This window comes from Hakea prostrata, chromosome 4 (genome assembly GCF_041222555.1).
Source record: "Hakea prostrata isolate BN-2017 chromosome 4, UWA_Hpros_2, whole genome shotgun sequence".
Lineage (NCBI taxonomy): Eukaryota > Viridiplantae > Streptophyta > Magnoliopsida > Proteales > Proteaceae > Hakea > Hakea prostrata.
The window spans coordinates 50323464-50348448 of NC_142603.1; the positions used below are offsets into that span (position 1 = coordinate 50323464).

General features: G+C 36.2%; 1 protein-coding gene across 3 annotated transcripts; it reads right to left on the minus strand.

Annotated features, from left to right (window-relative positions):
- Nucleotides 1-5253: 5253 nt before the first annotated feature.
- Nucleotides 5254-19285, minus strand: LOC149019389 (pyruvate dehydrogenase (acetyl-transferring) kinase, mitochondrial-like). Of its 3 annotated transcripts, XM_089153404.1 has the most exons (7): nucleotides 18907-19285; nucleotides 18529-18779; nucleotides 17076-17334; nucleotides 16760-16940; nucleotides 16022-16169; nucleotides 9507-9720; nucleotides 5768-6406 (listed from the first exon to the last, which is right to left on the minus strand). In XM_089153404.1, exons 2-7 carry the CDS (start codon nucleotides 18775-18777, stop codon nucleotides 6330-6332), a joined length of 1128 nt encoding a protein of 375 aa, XP_089009530.1. In that variant the 5' UTR covers nucleotides 18778-18779; nucleotides 18907-19285; the 3' UTR covers nucleotides 5768-6329. The 3 variants fall into 3 exon arrangements, with proteins under 3 accessions (XP_089009531.1, XP_089009530.1, XP_089009529.1); XM_089153405.1 differs by lacking the exon at nucleotides 5768-6406 and adding an exon at nucleotides 5254-5757 and having other exon boundaries at nucleotides 18529-19282; XM_089153403.1 differs by having other exon boundaries at nucleotides 18529-19284.
- Nucleotides 19286-24985: the final 5700 nt, after the last annotated feature.

Consider the following 24985-nt stretch of genomic DNA (forward strand, 5'->3'; position numbering starts at 1 on the left):
GTCGTCTGCAAAAGTCGAACCCATGATCTCTTCACTGAAAAGTATGAATCTTTATGCTTTATTTTCTTTTCTTTTCTTTTCGGAGTTTTTTTTTTTGTTTGGTCTGAGGATTAGAAAACTTTATTCAAATCTAATTCCAAAAATAAACCACCACAAGTAGAGCAAACATGCCGGTCATTTCATTCTCGATGGAGATCACGTTGACATGTTAAGGAATAGAGGGGGAAAATGGAGACATCATGTTGACATATGGATTGGATATTAAAAGAAAATAAAGAAAAAAAAAAGATATTATAGATGTAGATTGAAGTAAATGGTAAAATTTTATGTTATTTTTACTTTCAAAGCAAAATGGTATGTTAAAGTTTACCGGAAAAAAGAAAAAAAAAAGTAGTATGTTAAAGCGATTAAAGGCCTTACTTCCCTAGGGGAGGTTTTGGGTTCACACCCACTCGGCAATATAAAAAGCCTCCTCTCTGAGGAAGTAAATCGTGGTGCGCACAAGCTGGTCCGGACTAAACCTCAGTTCCAAATATATATATATATATATATATATATATATATATATATATATATATATATATATATATATATATATATATATATATATATATATATATATATATATATATATATTACGATATGAATCGTTACTGTAGAAAGAGTGCATGGATGGGTAGGAATCATTTCTCCCTCAGCCTTCAGGTGACTGATTATGTATTTTATTAGTAAACAAGACATCAAATGAGGAAAGTAGCAATTGAAAATCGGAATTTCCAAAATCGGAAAATCGGGTGACCTCAAATGGGGACATGCATGCATGCATGCATTGCTTCCTCGTAAGTTCAAATTATTCTTAACTTTGATCTCTTTCTTTCGTATCTTCTGTTTTTTTACTTTCTCTTTAGTGTCTCCTTAAAGATATATATTTAATCCTCCTTTTCTCAGTGTCGTCCCATCTACAAAATATAGGTGGCTTGATTCTCGAAGGCACCAGAGTCGATCTCTGAAGTAATAATATCTCTACAAATTGGTTTCACATACTGGAATTAATTCGATGGGAATGAAAAAATAAATTCTTAATATTACTAGTAAACTTCTATGTGCATATGCCTGAATAGCCATATACGAGGATATAGAAAAAATATCAAGGAATGACAATATCTCATATATATATGGCATGGTAATTAATTTCTATAAAAAAAAAATAGTAATTTATTATCTTTTAAATTTGTGTACGAAATTACTAATAGATCTTATAATAATACTCTTCGAACATTTGGTAGAACTTGTTAAAATTAGATTGGGTTAGCTTTCAACTAGATAAACCCATCCCAAGTAATATTCGTAGATGACATTACTTATAACGTTGTTGGGCATACTATGAAAGTAAATATTATTCTACACTATATAATGTGAAGCAATTAGTACAAATCAATTAAATGAACAAAGGAAATATTTAAAACTATGATGTTTATTAAAAATACTAATCACGTGAGGCGTTGTAAGAGTTATTTCTTTTTTTCTTTGTGATTTAGAACTTTGTTGTTTATACATTATGCAATTTTTTTTTTTTTTTTTTTGGGAAAATTTCAAGGACAACCCAAGATAATTGGCGAAAAACATAGACATCCCAAAACTATGGCAAATTAACAATCACCCTTTTTCCGCTAGAAACATTAATTAGTTAAAGAAAATGATGAATATACGTTAGTTGTATTCTTCTATATCTTGTAATATGAAATTGCAAATTGAGGAAGAAGGAACTCATGGAAGAAGAAATAAGATGAAATTTAGGATTTAATCTTTTTAGAAACAGCATTGTAAAGTCACAAGGTATTAAGGGTAATATTAGAACTATGGGATTAACTAACCATGACTTAATAGAATTTGCTAACAGGATGTACCATCACAAAAAAAATTATAGATTTTTAGGTACATATTAGGTGGTTTTTGACATATTATTTTCCTTGTGTACTATAATTTTTAAGTATTGTTTTGTTAGAATTAGCTGAATGAAACGTTGATTCATCCTTCTAATTGTAGAGTATCAGATAGCCTAATTGATTGTTGTAAATGTGCAAATGTAACCCAATTTTTTTGAAATCTTGGCTACTTTTTCACCTTTTAAGCCCCTAAATCTATAGGTTCACGTTTTTAGGGTAAATGGTGAACTTCTTTAGATTTACACTTTTTCTAGAGATTTTTACAACCAAACGGATATAATTCTCCATCGATTACATCCTCAGATTTGAAATCTCTAGATTCAAGTAACCAAAGACCCCCTAATAGAATTTGCTAACAGGATGTACCATCACAAAAACATTTCGAGGTGTCTCTACTAATTTGATATGTTTTGGGGGGAGCTTGAGCTTTTTGCCATATATCTTGGGGTGTCTTTAAATTTTTTTCATTTTTTTAATACATTACGTGTGATTTAGGATAATAAATAATCATACAAAATCTGATGGATAATTGGAATGTTCGTGGCTTTTATCTCTGGTTATTTTATGTATTTAGTTATAGTTTAACACAATAATTTTAAATTTATCTTCTTTTGAAAAAGAAGTTTGATATACTAAAGACAATTGAAATACTACTAACCTATAAAAAGAAACTCTGAAGTAAATTTATATTTTAATTTTATAACAATATGACCTTATTAGACTATTTATTTTTAATGAGTTGAATGATTATTCAAATCCTTCAATTACAAAAATTTTATATATTTTAATTCTTAAAAAAAAATTATAGATTTTTATATACATATTAGGTGATTTTTGATATATTATTTTCCTTGTGTACTATAATTTTGAAGTATTGTTATATTAGAATTAGTTGAAAAAAGTTACAGCTTTGCAATTGTAGAGTATCAATAGCCTAATTGATAGTTAGACTGCCAACCCAATTTTCAAAAATTTCAGCTACTTTTTTTCACTTTTTAAGCCCCTAAACTAAGCTTTCTACTAACTCTGAAAAGAAACCATAGAGGATTACCAAAAAAATAAAGAAAAGAAACCATAGAGAATAACTAATGGGCTGATCAGACCACATAAGACGCCCTTTGAGAATGGAAAGAAAGCGAGGAGATGTTATGGAATAATTGTGGTATTAGGTTAATCAGATAAAAGGACTTTCTAGTATTTACTGATATTTTAATTTTTCTTAAAAAATTAGATATTTTTTCTTCCATATTAATGTGCCAGCAATTTATCTTATTTCCTATAACTGAGAGGAGGGAGAGGGAATAATTAATTAGTTAAATTAACCACAATAATAAGAAATGAAATAAACCATTTAGGTATTACAAAAATTAAATAAAATAGAGAAAAGAAAATTATTATAAATAACTATGTACAATTGAAAATGCGATTGCAATTAATATTGATTATTATTATTTTGTGAAATACAATTACAGTTTTGAGTATTATTTTGTTATTATTGTATGCAAATTGAATGATTAAAGACTTTTAAGAAAATAGAAATGAAGCCATTTTTCTTGATTCAATGTTTTCATAATAGTAATATAATTTCAAAATCATGATAAATTTACAGTTTTCTGTGGAAGGATATAATCTGTCACAAGATGGTTATTCTGGTTTTTCAGGGGAAAAGTCATTTGATCACTATTCTGTTCTGAGGGGTAAGTCAAAAGGAAACAATCAAATTTGGAATCGCTTCGCTTTCGATTAAAGTATTTTCTTTTTTTATGTTGTTTTTTCAATAAAATATATATAATGTCAGAGGTGTTCCCTCTCAATCTTAATCTCTCCCACTTTTTTTAATTTTTCATGCTTATGAAGCATTTTAGGAAAGTGATTTTTTTTTTTTTTTTTGGTCTGAGGTTCATCCAGGCCAGCTTGCGCGCATCTTGATTATATCTTCAGATGGAGCTTTTTCGTTTGCAAGAGTCAAACCCATGACCTCTCCATTGAAAAGTATGAATATTATCACTTTACCAACCCTGCATTGACAAAAAAAATAATTCTTTTTCTTTCACCTTCTTTTTCTTTTTCTGCTTTTTCTACTCTCACATGATGAGCAAACCATATTCTAACTCGTCATTTTCAATATTTAATTGAACAAATTCATTAAAAGCGTTATTGGGAAAGAGAAATCTTTTTTCTATCTCCCTCTTTTTCTTTTCTACTTTTTCTACTCTCACACGATAAGCAAAATATATTCTAACTCGTCATTTTCAATATTTAATTGAATAAATTCATTAAATATAGTTTTTAACAAGACATTTTACGTCATTCTTTTTTTAGGTAGAGGAGATTCTATTTATTTTATCCTTTAGATATGATGCATCATTTTAAATTTATCATCAATTAATTTAGATTGACCAAGTTGATGCATGATGTAATATTCAAGTGAGAGGTAACAGTTTTTATATTTGACTCAGGATTCATAATGAACCAAACGGTCAAACAGGACTGAGAGGATGGGGAAGAACGAGGTAGTTGAGAAGCAATGGAAAGCTAAAAATACTACTCAATTCTTCTTCGAGTCCGGATCAGCTCCTCCGACGTTTGTGCTCCCTGACGGGTTCCCGACCACATAAAACAGTGAGGCCCATGGTGAAAAACACTATTTGGAAAAAACAAAAAAAAAATTAAAATTTCATCCATGGGCCCCATTGATTTGTGTGGTCGGGAACCCGTCGGAGAGCACTCTGTGCTATCCCGACGGGGTGAGGATTCGGATTCTTCTTCTCTTTCTTCTCTCTGTAAGTTTTGTTCGGCTCTCTCTCTCTTTCTTTGACGGTCCTGACCCACTCTAAGCTCGAATAAGGCTTGAGCTCAAGATTTTGACCCTGAAGGCAGATTAGGGCTAAAATATTATAGCCATGACTAAAGCCAAGGGCAGGCCTGAAATTACTCTTTAGCCCGCCGGACTGTCACAATCCATCCCTGATTTTTTTCCCTTATTATAACCCTAATCTTAACTCTAATTTTGTCGCTGATGCATGATCTCAAGGAATTAGAAACAAGGACAACAATAGAGCCAATCAAGGCCATGAGCCCATGACCAAGTATAGGGGCAGTCAATACCAAGGCTAGAAATAAAGCCAATCATGGCGAGGAACAGGGCCAATCAAAGCAAAAATGAGCTTAACTTCGCCTTGTAGGGCTTAGGGTTAGAGACAATAATCCTTGACACTAAATTAGGATCAAAATTAGGATCAAGACAGAAATGAGTTTAGATTATAATATACAAGGCTGGGTTTGGGATTGTCAAAGCCCGGCCCAACCTGACCTTGTTGCAGCCCTATTAATAAGATCTCTGAGAAGATCGAAGAAAGAACTTTAAAAGTACTCGGAGCAAATGAAAAGGTGCAAGGCTTAAGGATGGGGAAGAACACAGCTGTGATCTGCTACACCTTCTAAAGGAAAATTCACTTTACTCATGAGCAGACCACTCCACTAAAAACCCCGTCTCTTGGAGACAACATTTGACATGGGAAAAAAAGACAACCAAGCAAATTCGAAATTGACAATTGGGAAACAATTACTTTGAATTTTACTTTCCAGTTATAAAAGTTAGAACCGCATACATGAATGGAGAAAAGAATGTACACTCCACACACTACAGGATAATCTGCAAGCCATTTCCAGCTTGCATCAGAAGTTGGTAAACCTTCTTCCCATTTCTTCTTCTGTGATTACAAGCTCGGAAGTTCAAGCAGGTCCTAGGATCAAGGCAGCGGTTCTTGTGAATCTCCAAGGCGACTCAAATGAAGGTAGGCATCAGTTCCTGTAGAAAAATGTCATGGATCTTGATATGAGGATGTACAAAGGTTACCACTGAAACAAGAAATATAACACGACAAACTTGTACTTCATGTTGGAAATATGAACAACTTGTGTTTGAGGGTTACTTTTAATTGACAAGTCTTTTTGAGCCTTTAAAAAGACAAAGCAATCATTTTGCAATAGAAACAGTGAATCCAAGAAAGAATTTCTGGCACGAACATAATCCATTAATGAGCGCATCCACTTGAGGTAAGGACCATAGAACATGCATACCCACCAAATGTACCAAACTGCAAAACTAGTAAGCAAATCTAGATCCAGAAAATAACTCAGAACAAACGATTTTGTTATTTTAAGAACTTGGTATAAATTATTAAAAAGAGCAGCAAAATAGAATTCAGTCTCAGATTCAAGAATTATTTGTTCATACATTCTGTGTTAATACTAGGACCATACATTTCACAATATCAACTAATTACCATATGTGCATAATATGAGTGATATAAAAGTTGGAGTAACATTAATTCCACTAATCAAAAGCCATGGCAATATAACAGAAGAGTGAGAAACCATTCAACCTAACCTGCTAACTAATACCATCATCCATGCAACAACTTTAGGTATGGGCCAAACAGACTGATAGCTACAACCTGTACAACTCTAAAGTGCATTAAGTTAGAGAATCTCGCTCACAAAATCTTTCAATTAATTCCATAAAACCAAGAAAGGGAGGGTGTACACACTGCACAAGACTCCCGCCACTGTGGGGTCTGCTAAGAGTCATACAGTACACAGCCTTACCCCTGCCACAGAGAGGTTGATTCTAAGAAACTTGAACCAATGACCTCTTCATTGCATAAGATAAAGGAAAAGAACAAAAATACAGAAAAACATTTGAACATCCACATCGGTAGGATCACCAAAATCAAAGGATTGGAAGGATGCATAATCTATGCAAATTGGGTGCTCTTTCAGCATACAGGATGCCCTTACATAACTTCATGAAGTGTTCCCCATACAATTGAGAAAGGAGTTTAATTACACATCAGATAAACATTAAACAATAGAAGGGAGGAAACCCCTATGAATAAGAGTGGTCATAGCAGTCTAGTCTCACATGGGGATAGATACCAAGCAATCACAAGGGAGGCAAGCCTCAATAGAACTTTGGGTGGTATATCAAGTACTCAAACTGACATCTCTCAAATTGGGAGATTCACTTTTTTACAACTATGTAATTTCCCCCCCAACAAGTGTTTCTATGCAGGAGATTTCTATTAGTTAAATTACATAGACACACACACACGTCATATCACATTTATAAGTCATAATTACCCTTAAAAATGTAAAGTCGCTTTTGTTTTTGTATACTTTTTCAGTAGATAAAAATAACCTTCTTCCTCTTCAGCAACCAAAATCCTTTACCTCTCCCATGGTTTCAGCGTACAATACCGAATTGGGTATCAGTCACCTTCAAAACTAAAAAAGGTGCCAATAGGATCGGCTGTAGCAACTAAGTTTGCCCTAGTTTTGCTTGAAACAGACGTTTGGCAGTTTACCATTGGTTTGTCAATATGGTACAGGGCAGGTATTGATATCGGTAAACCTTTAAAACTGTGCACTATTGATGGTATTAGGCAATCCAATCCCAATACCCCAAACCATGAGCTGTCCTGTGAACCAGCACCAATATGTAGGGACCTCCCCTCTTGCAAATTAGTCATGAGTCTGTGTGTCTTTTTTAACCATTCTCAGACATGTCCTGTCATGAATTCCTTCAGTGTTTTTCTTTGTCAGAATTTTTCTTGCCTAGCACTGCATCACTTCAGGCTTCCCAGTGTCTTCAGTTACATACCAAAACCCAACTATGCTTGTTTTTCTGAATCTCGTTTCTCAGGAATCACTGATTCACAAGCAGCTAAACTAGAATCATGAAATCTCAACACCGGGTATTTCATCTATCTGTTCTTCCTTCCTCCACCTTTTTTTGGTTTGTTTTGTTTGTCTTTTTCTAGAATCACTTTTTTCTTTTGTATCATGCTTTGAAGAGACCACTGATTGCACCTAGATAAACCAGGATCAATATATCTAAAACCAGGAATTTCATCCATGTGATCTTCCTCAAACCCCTCTTTTCTCTTTATTGCTCTCTTTCTCTCCCTCCCTTCTTACTTTCTATTGGTTTTGGCTGCAAAATGTGAACTTTTGCTTTCTCGTTTCCCGATTGTGCTCCTCAAGGGTCATGGAAGGGACACAAAATCTCAAACCAGTATGAGGTATTTAAACTCTCCATTCTTTCCTTGCCCTACCCCTCTATTCTACATTCCATAGCTTGATTCATTCTGAGTTCCTTTTGTATTGGTTGTCCATGAGCCATGCCCGTCATATCAGTTAGATGGGAAGAGTACCTCACTTCACAGTCATCTACATAGAAGATTTATACAGGTCTTTTCCCAAGATATGGCAGTGGTGTTCAAGCTGGCAATGGTGATTGTTTATGTAAGGCAATTCATGGGCCCAAGCAATCTGCCCTGGACGGCTTGAGAAGCTTAGTGATGTTTTGTCTCAGCTTCGGTTTTCAGTGCAGTGCCTTAGTTATGCAGTCTTTTTTGTCAGGACAGCATCAGTACTGCAGTGCTTTTGGTTTATTTTTTTTTTTTTTTTTTTTTGATCTGAGGTTCATCAGGGCCAGCTTGCGCGCACCACGATTACATCCTCAGGGGAGCTTTTGGTTTATTGTTGCCAAAATCTTTTACTAGAGAAATCCTGAGCACATCACGAACATATAACTTTTTGTCCAACAAGTTTATGAACTTGTTGGACAACATCAAGTATTCTTTGGTCAGAGGAAGTTTGCTCTTGACCTTCTAGATGAGATAGATCTCTTGGGACAAACCCTACTTCCGCTCCTATTGAGGTGTCATCATCTTCATGGCACCCTCCCTCCCCCATTGCAAAAGAAGAGAACTTATCAGTGGCTGGTTGGCAAGCTTTTGTATCTCATTGTTACATCACTGGACATTGTTTCATCTCATTATGGATTATCCTAATATGGAAAATAAATCTCTAATTATCCTACTAGACCTAAATACCAATCCAGGTCAGGTTCCTGTTAGGTTTTCAAATGGCTCCAGCCTGGTCCAAGAAAGTGCTTCTGCATCAGCATTCTTATCAAGCATTGCTGCAGAAGAGCTCTATCAAAGTAAAGGGGAAGTGGGAAGTTTTAAGCAACAAACAGGCTAACTAATTCAATTGAAATAGGTTAGGCAAGCTCGAATATAGAGGTCCTATTATCTATCACTAGCATATCATTATCACAAAGCAATAGAATCAATTAAACATTTTTGTTTTTGCAGTAGAACAATGTGATGCTTTTACCAACCAAAATGGATATGCTTGAAACAACGAAAGAGAAAAGGAAATATCATTTCACCGGAAAGAAAAAAAATTACATTACACACAGAGTTATGTGAAACTACATTTCAAACACATTCTTCAGTGACTACAGCAAATTAGGGAACCAAATGCAAACATTAAACAGAGTTAAAGAAGGTTCACAAGCTTTATCTTCAACATCAATAGCTACAATTGTAATGAACAACTAATTCACTCTTTAGAACATAGTGGAAGAACTCTCCCCATGAAAGGAAAGGGGGTGCAAACATGAAAGCAAGGAATGCAAAGATCACTAAAGATGAATAGACCTTTTGTTGAACTATAGGAGATTGACCAGGAAGATATTGCACTCACCATATCCTTCCATTGAAATAACTTGCAGATCGCCTCCAAAGTATCGAGCATACAAACGAGTTATTGGAAGGCCATAGCCATATCCAGCCATTGTCACTCCATCAGTTGTTCCAAGATCCGATTGCTCATCCAATGGGTGGTTTGCTGTAGTATAAAGATATGTAAATATCTTCGGAAGGCCACTTCTTGGTATTCCACCTCCCTCATCTGAAATCTTAAATATGAAGGAGATCAATCAATTTTTAAACTATATCAAAAAGTCAAGTACATTTTCCTGCACTGTTTTTTCTTTGTAAATAAATTAGGAATGCCATACACAAGATTATTGATTTAACTCATCTAAAACTTATCCGAACAGATGGGTTGGCTACTTGAGTCTTATTTCTAGTCCTTTAATACATTCAGAAATTAAACTCAAATATAATTTGCATAAGCAAGTGGGAGAGGCAGGTGTGGATAGATTCCATGCTATTGGGATGCAACAGTAAGCAACAATAACTCAGTCTAATCCCAACTAACGGGTCAGCTGCATAGATCCTTTCAAAACGAAGTAGGAAAAACAGAAATATACACAAATGAAGAGGATTGAACAATAAAAATGAAAAAGAGACAAGCAATGTTAGAAATGGAAAAACAGAAACAACCGTAAGAACTGAGGCGTATCGTCAACAATATCAATGCTCTCCAGTAAGCTCTATCTAAGATCATACTTGGCAAAAGACAGACTATGCATATCATTCTTCACAACGTCACCTATGGTTATATATTAGCCTGCCCTTGTCTCTTTTAGTTCCTTAATCAGAATCAGATCACTCCTCCTACTGGGGCATCAGGCCTCTGTTGCACATGACTGAACCAACCTCAAATGCCATCGTTGGAGCTTGTTGCTGATCAGGGCAACTCTTTTTTTTTTTGGGGGGATAAATAAATAAATTCATTACCAAAAGAAAGAAAGGCTGGGAGGAGAGCACTAAGTGCACTAAGGGCAGAGCCGAACAAAGAGCCAAACAAGAGAGGCTCAACCAAAGGCACTAAGCCTAACAACAAGAAAAAGGTTGAGCACTGAAAGAAAAACAAATCAGATCACTAGGCTGACAAGCCTATTTTTTCATTCTATTCGTTTTCTTCTTCTTTCTCATTGATTTAAATTCAACAATGAAATCTTCGTCGAAATGGAGACAACCCTCGTTAGCACACATACTTCTTCTATAGTCATCACGATCAGAGGTGTATGCAGGGGAAGAGATATCAGTCACAGTAGCATCCTCAGTGGGGTCCATGTTGCACAACAAAGGGGGATCAGTATTTTACAAGAGACAGACTGCCCGGAGGAAGGGGGAATAGAGGAGTGAGAAGTGAGGAAAGGGCGAGCCAAGCTCTTGAGATAGCTGGATATCCCCCATTTCATCAGCGGAATGGGAAGGGAAGAGGAGGAAAGGCAACTCTTACATCAGCTCTAATACATTCATTCTCACTTCATCCTTCCTACTTTTGCCGCACATCAATTTCAATATTCTCGTCTTTGCAACACAGTTTGTTTTACGGCACTTCTGAACTGCCAATATGCTACCCCATACACCATAGCAATCAAGTAAGTACTATTGACTTCTCCTATAAGCTTTAATAGAATGTGTCAGTCACACCTCTCCATTTTGTACTTCTCACTTTAAATCTATATTCCATTTAGGTTACCTTTTATATATTAAATATATAATAGACCCCAAATATCTGAAATAGTCTCTTGGTAGTATCTTCCCCTCCTTATTATTCACCATCTCATTATCCCTCATAGTGTGCCTAAAATTTCACATCATATACTTCAAACCACTAATCTTAAAGCTTCTCACTTCCACAGTCGATCCCCAAATCTCGGCTGATCTATGACATAATACATCCATCGATGAGAATTCCCCATGGCCTCCCACAGATCTCACATCGGTCACCACATCCTTATACACATCTTTAATTACTTCTATGTATTTACTTGACACTTTTACCATATGGGTTGCAACTTTCCATGAGCCTCCTATGAGCCTCCTAGTATTTATATAGCATATAATGCAGATCTACCTAGCATAAAAGCAACATGATTCTTTGAGGCATGAGTCCTTTAGTCAGATTTCTATGAGCAGTAGATTGTAATCCCGCCCCCCCCCCCTCCTCCCTTCCCTTGTATACTCTTTCCTCCTCCGGGGGCTTTGGTTAAGCAATTATTATTCCAAAAAAAATAAGAACCTTATCTCAAAGTTTTATAGTATGACTCATTAGCTCTATGCTTCTATAGTTAATGCAACTCTAGATATCACCCTTTATTTTTGTACATCGAATGACAACACTTCTCCTCCAATCATTTGGCATTTTTCTTGTGATCATGATCCTCTTAAATAGCTTGAACCCACATACTTCTAGGGCCTTCCAAACTTTTGTTGGGACCTCATCTAGGCTTGGTGCTTGTGATGTGATGAGAACCTTATATGCACCCATAGGAACAAGCCCGAAAACCAGCCTGGTTAGGTTATGGGATGTGAGTGCTGTGAGAAGCAGCCTGGTCTGATGAAGTGACTAGTCATTGTTGGTTTAATGGATCATCACTTAAGGCAGCTCCACTCCCAACAGAAGCATGAAAAAAGAAGAAAAATATCAAAACATTGCACACCTGGACCACGTCAGAGCCAACATATGCCTTATTTAAGACTCCTTTTTAGAAGATGCAAACGAGTAACTCAATAGGAAGCAAAAACCAGGACAGGAAAAAACAAAGAACAAAATGGAGATTTGGAGCAGAAACGCCGGGGGGGGGAAGAGAGTGGAATAAAGCAGACAAATTGAGAGCAGAAATGAGAGAATATATGGATAGGTGGGCCTTCACAATGGATGGTGGACCATAGTTGTAGCCCTGTGGTCTACATATAGAAACAGCCTCTCAGTGAAAATTCCCGGGGCAAGGCTCCATAAAATCCCCCCCTCGGGGGCTCTGATTGTGCGGAAGCCTTTGGCATCATGGCAAAGGGGAAAAAAATGAGAAAGAGAGTCGGAGCAGAAATGAGAGGAAAAAATAATAAAGACAAGATCGAGGGTAGAGAGACAAAGAGGGGGAAAAAAGGGTGGCAGGAGGTCGCACTTGATCTCACAAAAAGTAGAGTCTAGAATCAAATGAAAAATAAATAAACCAAAGATGAGATTTGACAAATTGGATGCAATAGATAATAATGAAACACATCACAAATTTTGCAAGAGATTGCAGAGAAGGGTGCAGGAAAAGATAGAGAAAAGAAAGAAGAGAAAAAATAATATTAGTCGGCATAGAAGAAAATTCAACCGAAATTGTCAAAATTTCGGTTGAAATGTCTATATTTTTCAAAAATGAAATGAAATTCCAATTATTTCGGAAAAGGGTCAAATTTCGACCATTTCAACATTCCAACTTGTTTTTCCTTAGTTTATGTTGATTTCTATCCCATTTGCACCTCAAACACCTTTTTTCCTCATTTTTTGCCTTCAAACACCTCCTAAGCCACAACAGCTACAAAAGAAACTCCAGCAACAATAGAATGTGAAGCATGAGCCATACCCAACAGTTCCAAACTTCCCCTTTTTTTATTTTTGTTTTGTTCATGCCTTAAATGATCTTGTATTGCCTTGAAATTAATATGTGTTTAACCTAGGACTATGATCAATGATTGTGTTTTGTTAAACTTATCTTTTTATTATTTGATACCATTTTTTCATTTTTTGATTTTAATAATTATTTTCCAAAATTATGTATTTTTATTTTATGTATATATAATATATAGGCTTCAACTTAATATATGTGAGACACCATCACTTGATCTAACCGGTCATTTTATTTTGTTGACTTGTTGTATATGTAATCATTCTACCAAACAATTCATGTATGTTGATGATTCTATGCATGTATGCAATACAGTTTGCACTTGTCAGAACCAATCATTTGTTTGTATACTTGAATGATAAATTTTCAATGGTTTTTTTTTTGGGGGGGCAAAATGCTAGTTCCATTGTGTTTATTATGCTTGAAATAGGTAGTATGCAAGAATCCAAATCATTTTGAGTCCATATGAGGCCCGAAATTGAAGTTCCAATTTCTAGAAAAAAGTGTCCAGTTTCCACCGAAATTTCGATGTTTAATTTCAGCCTTTTGCAAAGTCGAAATTCCTGTTTCGGTCAAATTTTCTTCCTTGCTAGTCAATGGGTCCCACTTGGTGGTTATGGTTTAGGAAGACTAGTGATCTTCTGATGAGGGGCATTTTTGTCTTTTGAAAAAATATAACATGGTGACATCACTAGTTACTAATGATGGACTAAGAGTAGGGGCTTACTAATATTAGGGGTAACTAAGGGTGTAGCGCTAAAAATTTCCCATAAACCTATTATAATATTCATCTTTAAAAAAAAGTAAAAAAGATGAAAAACGAAACTAGAAAACCCTAACTTAATGTTTTTATTTTTGTATCCTTTGTACTAAATGCCGAACTCTAAAGCTAAAATTGCCCATCCAAGACCTTGTTTGAGTGATATGAGACATAACTATGCTTAAACATGTTAATATTTCACTTTCTATTTTAGCTCAAGTTTCCATTTTAGTTACTTTCTATTTTAGTTACTTTCTAATTTTATTATTGCTTGGTTGGCAATTCATCTCCCTAGGATAGTTACTTTTTCATAGATTTCGGAGATTCTAAATAATATGTAATTTTCCTTTTTGCTATAACTCCCTTTAGGAAAGTTTCCTAAATTGAAATTTGATTTTACATTATAAATAAAGTACCGGGGGAGAGCCAACACATACATGCAAGCTCTCTCCCCCTTTTCTTCTTTTTCTTCTTCTTCAGTCTTCTTCTATTCTTCTTTTTCTATCTGAATTTCCTTTCAGTCCCTAGGCTGATTGCAGGTTCCGAAAGCCTAACAAAATACACGAAGACACTTATAATGTAAGAAATAATTAAAGACTTAAGTTTCTACTACAAACCACTAGAGACAACCAAGTGCTTTTAATGCAATTACATAGACATCTAACCTTAGACACCTTAGTACATTACTACCTAGTCTTCCACATCTCAGCTCCCAAGTCCAACACTACAATACTATGATTACATAGCTGCCTATTAAGCAGGTTCGATTCTCAAAATATTTGAGATTTCACTGAGATTCTTGAAATATTCAAGATCTCGATTGAGCTTTTGAGACAAAATATTTTTTTATTTTGTATGCTTTTTCGTCTTAAGAAAGTTGAGATTCTCAAGATATTCAAGACCTCACTGAGGTTTTGGACCATGCTGGAGATGAGCTATATGGGAAAGGTTTATATTTGAAAACCTTAAATCTGGAAAATAATGAGGATATATAAATTTGCACTTCTGGAGGTCAAAATATTTTATTGGAACTGCATCTACAAAGTGTTTGATACAAAGGAGAAACACTTACCAAGCTTGCCTTGTATTCTGATCCCCCTGTGCAGTTTTTAATAATGACCCATTAGGACAGCACTCAAGTTGGAATGTCCTATCTTACAAATCCCTAGACTTTAGAACCAGTGGACGATCAGTTGGAACATCAAAAAGAAGCTGCACAGAACAGGCCAACTTTTGGACAAATTTCATGAAGCTCCACCCCCTTATGCTGTTTTTGAGAAGTGAGAGGAGGAAATTTTCAGGGGATGAGGAGTTAAGGATGAATTCGGGTCAAATGACACCCTACAAGCCTTACTTTGGTCTTTGATTATTTGGGTATTATTTTTGTGCCAAGGAACACAATATGTTTAAGGGCTGCCTTGGTAGCTAATTTACTTTGGATTAATAACATTCAAGCGTTTCAATCTTAACCATAGGATTAGAAAAGGTTTAAAATATAGTGTTCCCTTTTTCTCAAATATAGCTTGTCGGGACCATGAATCGGATCAGAATTTGAATAAGGCTGTGAGACTGTTAGTCTTTGGATCTCAAAAGAGTATCACCCCCTTGCAATCAATTTCTATTTGTTTGACTAATCAACTCTTTTGACCCAGCAACAGTATTCTCAATTCTTCAAATCCACAGCTAGCTGGCTGCTCCAGAATCTTCTTAAGGGTCAACAAGCATAAAGAAGTCCATGGAGGCTCCCTGTGTTGTGCTGTAAATTATAGAGAATGATTTTCTGGAATATTTTTAAGTCATTACCAGATGATCCTAGTCCTTCATAAAATATTATAGAGTTAGCTGATCAAAACAGAGAACTAGCTAGCCTCCAAAACTGATTAATGCAATTATCTAGGGTACATCATTCCCCATGTTACTACTAGTATATAAAAGATGTTAATTTCTAAATCTTAGAACTCAACAATGTTAATGTAGGTCTTATATAACACCAGTTCTAGGAACACTTTCACCAAGTACATTAAAGCAACGCCTCAAATTAATTATCTAATACAAATAAAAAAAATACTATTCCATGCACCAAGCCTAACCACTAGCTCAAATACAAAACAGAAATGGAATTGCCACATTACAGATAGATACCTTTATTGTAACATCCTCAATTCCATCGGCAACTATTATCCGAACAGGAGGTGAAATTTTTTCTGAATCCATATGCCGCTCTTGGACAGCACGCAAGGAATTTTTAACCAACTCAAATACCATAAGATGCAAGTGTGTTGGGACATACCTGTTACAGTAGTAAACAAAATAAATGTACCATAGAACAGTATACATTCTTTGCAGATTCAACCCTAAATGAAGCATAAGCATGGTTTTTGTGCACAACACCAAATACTTGGCATCATAGTTCATGGATTCAAAGATCATCAGGAACTTCCCAAGGAACTATTTAAAAAAGGAAAGGGCCATCTCATGCACTGGGAGGATCATCAAGCCTGCTTTGTGGATTGAGTTATCCACTTCGAGCTTTTAACTTTATTATTAATTGGATTGTCATAAAATTATGGTGCAGTATCCAAATTGGTATGTGTTTAAGTTATTGCAGACAAAAAAAGTCTTCAGCCAACCAGTGTTCCAAGAACTTTTCATTATTAGATCAAGTAGCATGCTGCAATGATTTTGTTAGTATCCTCTGTGCTACAAAAAATGACCCATTTGAATTTGTTAACTTATATATACCCAGGTAAATAATAAAAAGAAAATAATAGGAAAAGGAAACCTAAAACCAGAGAAAGAATGAGAAAATCAGGAAAGGAGTGATATGCTGCTACCAAAAGAAATTATAAATATTCTACCAAATAGCACAGAAGAGCATACATGAATGTAAAGTTGGGATCACCATAGATGTTAACATCAGGTGCACAGCCATACTCTCGCATACAAATAGCACGCGCATCTTCACTTGCATTTTGTGCTACCTCCATAGGAGACATTTTGGTATGTATGTAACCTACACGATCTGGTTGTGGATTGGGATCATGTAATGCCACATGCTGCCCTGAGTTTCAACCACAGTCCAAATTCTAGTCAGTAAAGCTCTCACAAACATGATACAAGATCCAGGCAACTAGAGATGCTGATGCTTGTATAATGGGAAACCAAATGAGATTGCTAAGAATAAAGAAGGGCTAACCAATGAGCATGCGGATCCCAATTCTTGACATGTAAAAGCGATCAAGAAACTGGTGAATTTCATCAAGCCCTTCTGTCACGACCTTCAGATTCAAGTGTTTCTTCAGTTGATGAACACCCAAAGCCATCATAGGGACCACATTGTTGTGTCGTACTTTAATCATTTTAATCATTTCTGTAAAAGTCAATTCATCACTTGAATCTTTGATGGCCGGAAAGCTTCGAAGATCACGGAAAGAATCCAAGTACCAATCTCGAACCTAAAATAGAATTATCAAAATAAGATTAGAACCTTTATTTATAACAGACCTTTGCCAACTCACAAAATCAACTGGAGAATTCAAAATACTTGGGTCTCAACTGGACTAAGTTTCCACACACCAGGTCATAGAATAATGTCAACAGCCTGTACTCAAGCTATTGGGAGCATGAGATCTAAAATCACATACACAATTAGAAAGAAACGCTGGAGGAACTATGCACTGGAGTTCCTCTTTTCCCATATTTTTCCTATTCCTGGTTCAAACACCATTTTCCCCCACACATGAATATCTTTGGATCCATGTAGCCAACCCCCATTAAGATAGGATAAGGCTGAATTTGTTGTTGTTGAGGTTGTATGAAAATTTGTCTGCAGAAATGTTCAAAAATATCCAAGAGATAGAGACATTTATAATTCTACCTGCACTATTATATTGAAAAGGACTCAAGAAAACTTAGATTTGAAATTATAGTAGAATGGGGGAACCCCTAGTTTCTAGAATTGTAGTAGACTAAATTTCCCGTTGCCAACTGCCCGGTTTGATAATCATCTCTGAACAACCTATACCTCAAAAGATGGCCACAAACATTTTGCCAGGGGTAAACAGATCTTAAAAAACAAAAAAACCACGTGTACTTATCCATACTAGGAATTTGCAAATTCCTGCACAATTTGCTAGCAAATTCAGAAAATTCTCGCAAGTACACAAAAACAAGGGCACATATCTGCCTAGCAGGACAGAAAATCTGCACTCCATCAAACAACCTTCAGAACAGGTTCAGCCGATTTCTAATAGCCACAAAATAAAGCCCTAACAGGAGCCAAAACCTCCAACATCCCCTTGAAACCTTCTGTCAATAGCCAGAATCCACAGGAAGCCATAGTGAGATAAAAGATCACGCAAAATATCGTCAGTGATTATAAAAAGGGCCAGATCGGAAGCACAAAACCTCAAGCAAACACAGAGGCCATTAACCCTGGCGTAAACTGGAAAGGATTGGTGCCTCTGTTTTTTTCCATTAGATTCTTCCCACACCTTACACGTGAAGTTTCTGAATTCAATTCATCGAGCTTCTTCTTGTTAAAAAACCGTAAGGAGTACATAAACGAAAGACATCCAATTCTTCTGAACAAGAAGAGAAACGAAAAACAAAACCCAGAGAAGCCAAAAAAATTAAAAATGGTAAAGTACCTTCAAAACAGCAGGTTTATCAGACAAACCATAAGGCAAGCTTTCGAGTTCAATGGCTCTTCTTGCAATTCTTATGGGTAGCTCTTTATGAAGAAATTGAGCAGAGATAAGCAAATTCCTGGCAGTGGGTATGGAGCCAAACTCCATCATGTATCTCAAGCTCACCCCAGTCTGTTTCATGGCACCCCACTTGAGTACCTCATCGATCAAAGCTTTAGAGAAACTCTCGTACAGGTTTTTGGCCGCCATGGCTGACGAATTTCCACCAGGAAACCACGAAAATGCGATCAACAACGAACATGAAAATACAGAACGCAAATCAAGGAGAAGAGAATATAGACTTTAGGGAAATGGGAATTGAGTGGTTAATTCACAAACCGTTGCAAGGGTAACTGCTAACTAGGGTTAGCCTCTGCCACAAAATTCCCGGGTTTTATGGTTTAAAAGCCGGCCGCCTTTTTCTTGTCCTCGGTCAGGTGAAGATACTCTGCACGTAATTCACAAAGAGAGAGATAGAAACACGTGGGTTTCTTATGGTAATTGCTATTGCCAGCTTGGCTCCAACACTGATGATTCTGTGGTGGAAACCAGACGCAACGGTTTCGCGTAAGCCACATTTTTTTATTTTTATATGAATGATCTTCTTCTATTGTCTCCGACCTATAAAGTTTTCCCAGCCCTTCTGTTGTTGGCTCTCAGACACCTTCACCGGTTGAGAAGGGGAGTTGAAGCTTTTAAGACCGAGATTTCGATAGAAAAGGAGTGATGGAGGAAGTAGTGGATAAGACCATACTACATTTTCCCTAGTTTGTTTAATAATAGATTTTGAAAGGGATATGGATTTTCAAATATGTGGGCTTGGGCTTGGGCTTGGAAAGTTAACCATACAAGTGGTGGAGGAAAGGACCACCCAACACTCAACAGAAAGTAGAGACGATGAAGGACCACTTCGTCCTTGACTTTTGCGGTTTTCCCACTTAGGATGGTCAGAAACTAGAATCTGCAACACACATTCTGTGTTTTCAGATTGCAAGCCGTTGGTCCTTTTTTATTTCTTTCTGGATTTCCACGGCATCAGTGAAGTGGAATTTCAAACCTTGCAGCGCCCTGGGGGCAACTGCGATATCTGGAGGATGAAAAGCTGCTTTCAGGCAGAACCCATTGTCAGGGGGCATGGCACATATACAGTGTGCCATGTGAGCACGTCAGCAGCTTTTCTACTCTATCCAACTGCTAGTCCTTTCGACGGAAATTGCTTGGGCAATGCGCATGACCGTCAAGCCGAACAGGTCCAAAATCTCGGTCGAAATTGAATATCCACCATTGAATTTCAATAGTTGAGGTCAAAATTTTGATCCGATGGAACTTAGTGTGTGGCTTGATGGTCCTGTGCATTAAATGCGCAAGACCCAAGCAAGACCCCCTCTTGAGAGGCACTTCTATCTCAGTTTTAGATATCCAATCATATTCCTTGTTTCTGATTCTCCATTGGTGAAGCTGTATTTTTTGGAAATTGCTTGGGTGCTGTACTGCTGTGCATTTCCGCGAATGGTTAAGATGATCTTGACCAGAATTTCGATTTTGACTGTCCATTTTCGAAAAGTGTATTTTCACACTTTTGTGAAACAGACGGCCGAAATCGAAAACTCGGTTGCAACACAATGGAACTCGTATGTTTTCGAAAGTTTTTTAATGGCAGTTTTTTTAAGTGGGTTGAAACTAAAGGTGAAAGGTCCCCCTTTTAAGTGCCAAAATTAGTGATGGCTCACCTTTAATAAAAGGTTGCCTTCAGTTTAACACTTTCAACCCCACTAAAACTTTTTTTTTTTTAAATTAGCTGCAGGTTGCTTTACTGTTCTTTCTTTTCTCTTTTCTCAGTTTTTTACATACAGGAAAGATAGGCTGTTGTTAATGAAAAAGGAGGTAAGGATCTCAAGGGGAGGTGATCCCAAATTCTCAGACAGTAGCATTATCATATTCACTTTGATCTTACAAAGAAATACAATCTTCAATATTTCGCTCTCTGTCCTGGCATTTTTTTTCTTTAATAGGTGATTTCAACGAGTATTCTAGAGCAGAATGCCCAATCATTCCAGTCATGATGTCTAAAGATGGTGAGCATAGCCATGACAACAATAGCATGGCCTACTGATCCGTTGAGCGAGTAATGTATGTCTTTTGAAGTTCTTACTGGGTTGATTCAGTGACCAAGCCATGCCTAATCACTATATGTCATTTCTTCTTACCCAAGACCATTTTGCAGAAATCTCTATTGGTCTTCCAGTGACACTTCTCATGTACATACAGTAAGCTAGAAGACCATTTGCTTACCAAAAGGAAAAGGAGGTTTGAATCTTCAAGACTTGGAATTAATGAATCTTGCTCTACTGTCTTGGAAAGCTTTGGAACTTCTTCAACCCAATCTCTCCTTGTGAACTCAGATTGCTTCTTACATTCGTGAACTATTTCCAGATTGTTGGTGGTAATCTTCTTTTTTTGACCTACATGATCAGGTTTCAGAATTAGTGGACAAATCTCAAAGAAATCAGGGCAGAGAAGTATTCTAGTCCATCTTGTTACCCTTTGGCTCATTTGGATCAACTTCAACAATTCAGCTCATGGAAGAAATGGTAAGAAACCCTCTCAATTGTGGTGGATGGCTAACTCAATCACAAATGATAATTCCAAAGCGGATTCACAAGCTGGAAACTCACCACTTAAAAATATCAAGTGGCATCCTCCAATCCAGGAATCTATGCTGTTTTGTTTTTCTCAAAGGTGTGGAGATCATATTGCTATATATACAAGTGGAGCAAGCCATTAGATGGGTTTTGATCTATGCTAGGAACTTCCAAGTAGTCAAGTACAATATCTAATCATGGAAAGCAATAATCAAGCCATCATAAACCTACTGCAAACAGCTCTGAACTTAAGTCTCCAAGAACTTATTATATAATTCTCACCTCTATACTATAGCAGGAAGATAAGTTATTTATGTGCCCAGAAAGAAACGGCATCCGATAGAAATTTAAACATCTTTGAGCCCAATGTACTTGAATCCTGCTATGTGGTTCCCTTGTTTATCCTCCTTTGAATTTGCTTTTTTTTTTTCTTTTTTTTTTTGTGGAATTATTTAGTTTATTTACAGACAGAAGTAAATTCTTTCAATCAACAGCCACCCTGTAGGAAATTCACACAACGTTGAAAGAAACAAAGAGGATTTTCTTGAATCTTTAGTTGTCTTCTTCTTAAAACAAATATTCACAATTAAATTCATAATAATTTTAACAAATACACGAAACAAGTAAGATTAGATAGGATGCAACGTTGGTCAAGGGGAAGCCGCAGGTTCCGGTAGTGAAAAAACCCCGGGGAGACTCACCCACCCCCGCGCGGGTCAACCCGAAAAACCGGGGCACCACAAAAAAAACCAAAGAGAGGAGAGGAAAAATATAAGATTTTCCAAGCAAATCCCTGGATTTATCCAACCAAACAGCCTCTTAAGGATTTGATTTATTTGAATCAAGAAGATAATGCAAATGTAAACAATATTAACCTTAAACCTTGGTAACATTATGCAATGGTTCATTCATCTATCTTCCATTAAGTTGATCGGACTTGTTGCAGCTTAGTACATGATACTAGGCTTTTATGTTCTACTAGAATATAAAAGTAGCCCTCTACAACTGAGATTTGGAAATTGATCGAAAATGTGAAGAGCTTATACATTTTAAATTTTGATTAGAAACTTCAAATGTTAAAACTTTTGCAATATTCAAAACGAATATCAAAGCCTGGTGAAAATATGTTTAAAACTTTATGTATATTATTATTTATTTAAATATATCTTTTAATTATGTATTTTATCTTATGATTTCTATAACGGAAACTTTAGTCCCACATCGGGTAGAAAGAAATTGATTATCTCATTTATATAGAGTGAGGATCTATGTAATATATCTTTGGGGTTAATGATCACATTTACGTAGTATGATGTGAACCCATGTGAGACACGAACCAAGCCAAAACCCTGGTGTGACCCAACCATTTTTATTTAACTTTATATTAATTAACAATAATATTTCTATATGGCTTGAGACTTAGGTCATAGGCCTTAATTCGGAAAGCCCATTTTGCCATGAGACCTAATCCAGAAAGCCCACTACTGGGTGAAAGTGTGATGATGCCATTAGAAAGGTACTTTCCCTAAGAGAGGTCAATTGAATAGATACCTTCCTGTAAGAGTTAAGTTGAATAGGTACCCTCACAAAAGGAGACAACCTTACCCTTTCACCCACAACCTTTGGGACTCTATATAAACCCATTTTTGAGCTCATTTTTTACACCTCTCTCTCTCTCCCCCCTCCCCTATTGTTATTATGTTAAGCAGTGAACATAACCTGATTACACCTTAAGTAACATTTATTGGGTGCAGCCTTAAAAGTTTGAACTGACTGATCTTAGGGGTGAAGACACATTTGGTACCCATATTGCACAAATCGGGGTGTCTAAATACCTTAAAGAAAGTACCTCTAGTACGCTTCAGCTTTGATGAAGTATCGTGATTACAACAACCTTTCAAATATTCGTGCAGATTGCTCAATAGATTATCAACAAATCCTAAATTTTAGAAGCATCTCAAGATCTTGCAACAGTCATATAAGATTAATCTTGAACTTAGAATTTTGGAGAGTACCTAATAACTTCATAAATTTTCTGTGATAGTCAAATTAATCAAAATTGATAGTTCGGTTAAGCTAGAGTTAAAGTAGCTTGATTACAGCTTGGGACCAATATAGTTTGACATGGCACAACACATAACCTAATAGATTATTAAATAGAAGGTCTATTGGTATTTTGACATGTATTTCTAGAGTCCCACTTGGTAGGCTTGAAAGGAACAATTGTACTTTGACCCCTAGGGACCTCTCATGTAATTGATCAGATATCAAAGTTCCTTGCTCCCCCCTTTGTGAAGATTTCTTTATAACATGTTTGTCGCAAAGAGAATTATGTGGCCGATCATTTGGCTTAAAAAACAACCCTATGAAACCATGAACTGAACTTTGAAAGTGTTAATGTTTCAAAGGCCAAAACTTTTTTTCTCCACCGTTTCTGTTTCTAACATTTTCATGTCAACAATTTAGGTTGTAATACCTCAAGGGGTTTCATATTTAAATTTCAATAAATGAATGTTGGCACAAGAGATATGGAATATGAGAATGGAAGCAAAAGAGACAAGTATAAGAGGAAAGACCTATCTCTAGAATCTCCTCTCTAAGACCTATCTCTGGAATCTCTTTTCTACACATTGTTGTAGTATAAGGAAGATGAACATGTGCATGAGAGTTGAAAGAAGGGAGAGAAAGGAATCCAAATCAGGTTTTTATGTAGGTAATCAGGTTTTTCCCCCCACTAGATTGGGCTTTAAATAAGCTAAAAATGAATGTCCAACCTTAACCATTGGATCAATTTTTTTATATATGGTAGCCTCTCAGCACTCATTGGGCACAAATCCTTCTAGATATTCAAAGCATTCCTAGGTAGAGGCTAGCTCCTCCACAACCCTATGTGGTTGGGTCGGTTCTCTCATCTCTATGTATTTTTTTCTATTTATTCTCTTCTGACTTACTTTTTCCTATTTATTCTTCATTCACTTTCTTTGCCTGGGTTGGTTTGGGAAAAAAATTCACATATTGGTATTCTTGACATGTCAATTTCTAGATGTCCCTACTTGTTTCTTATGGTTTGAAAGGAACAAAGGTATTTTGATTAGGGACCTTCATGTCTTGTTCAGCTATTTGATATATAGTCCTCTCTTACCCCCAAAGAAAAAGTCCTTTACCCAAAAGTAGAAAAAACTTTTTTTTTTTTTTTGAAACTAATATTGAGAATATACCTACTATCTAATGAAAAAAAAATCATTACAATAATTTACATACCCTATGTCAAACCATGAATTGAACTTTGAAAGTGTTATTGTTTCAAAGGAAAAGAACTTTGTTTTCTCCACCGTGTGTGTGTTTCTATTACCATCGTGTGCATGAACTAATGAACTGATTTTCTTCTTTCATCTTTCTTTCTGCCGGCGATGTTTCTAGCTAGAGGGTTGAGAGGCGGTTGCATGCGAGGAGGAGGTAGTAGAGGCAGAATGAGACCTAGACCTTTGCTCCTAACCCCTCATCCAAACCAATTTACACCTTCTCCATCACCTCCCTATTCATCAGCACCTTCATCGACTCCGTCCCTTTCTGAGGAAGACAATATCTTTCAGATGAGGACGTCACATTTGATGATACTAATAGGAGAAAGTCAAAAAATGAGAAGACGACTACCTTGGTTGGACAGATTATCTAAGGAAAACCCTTTAGACAACAAGCGGTGTTTGAAGGCCTAAATAAAGCTTGGAACCCTCGTTTCGAGGTGGAAATCTATGCAATAAAGGACCAAAGATTCC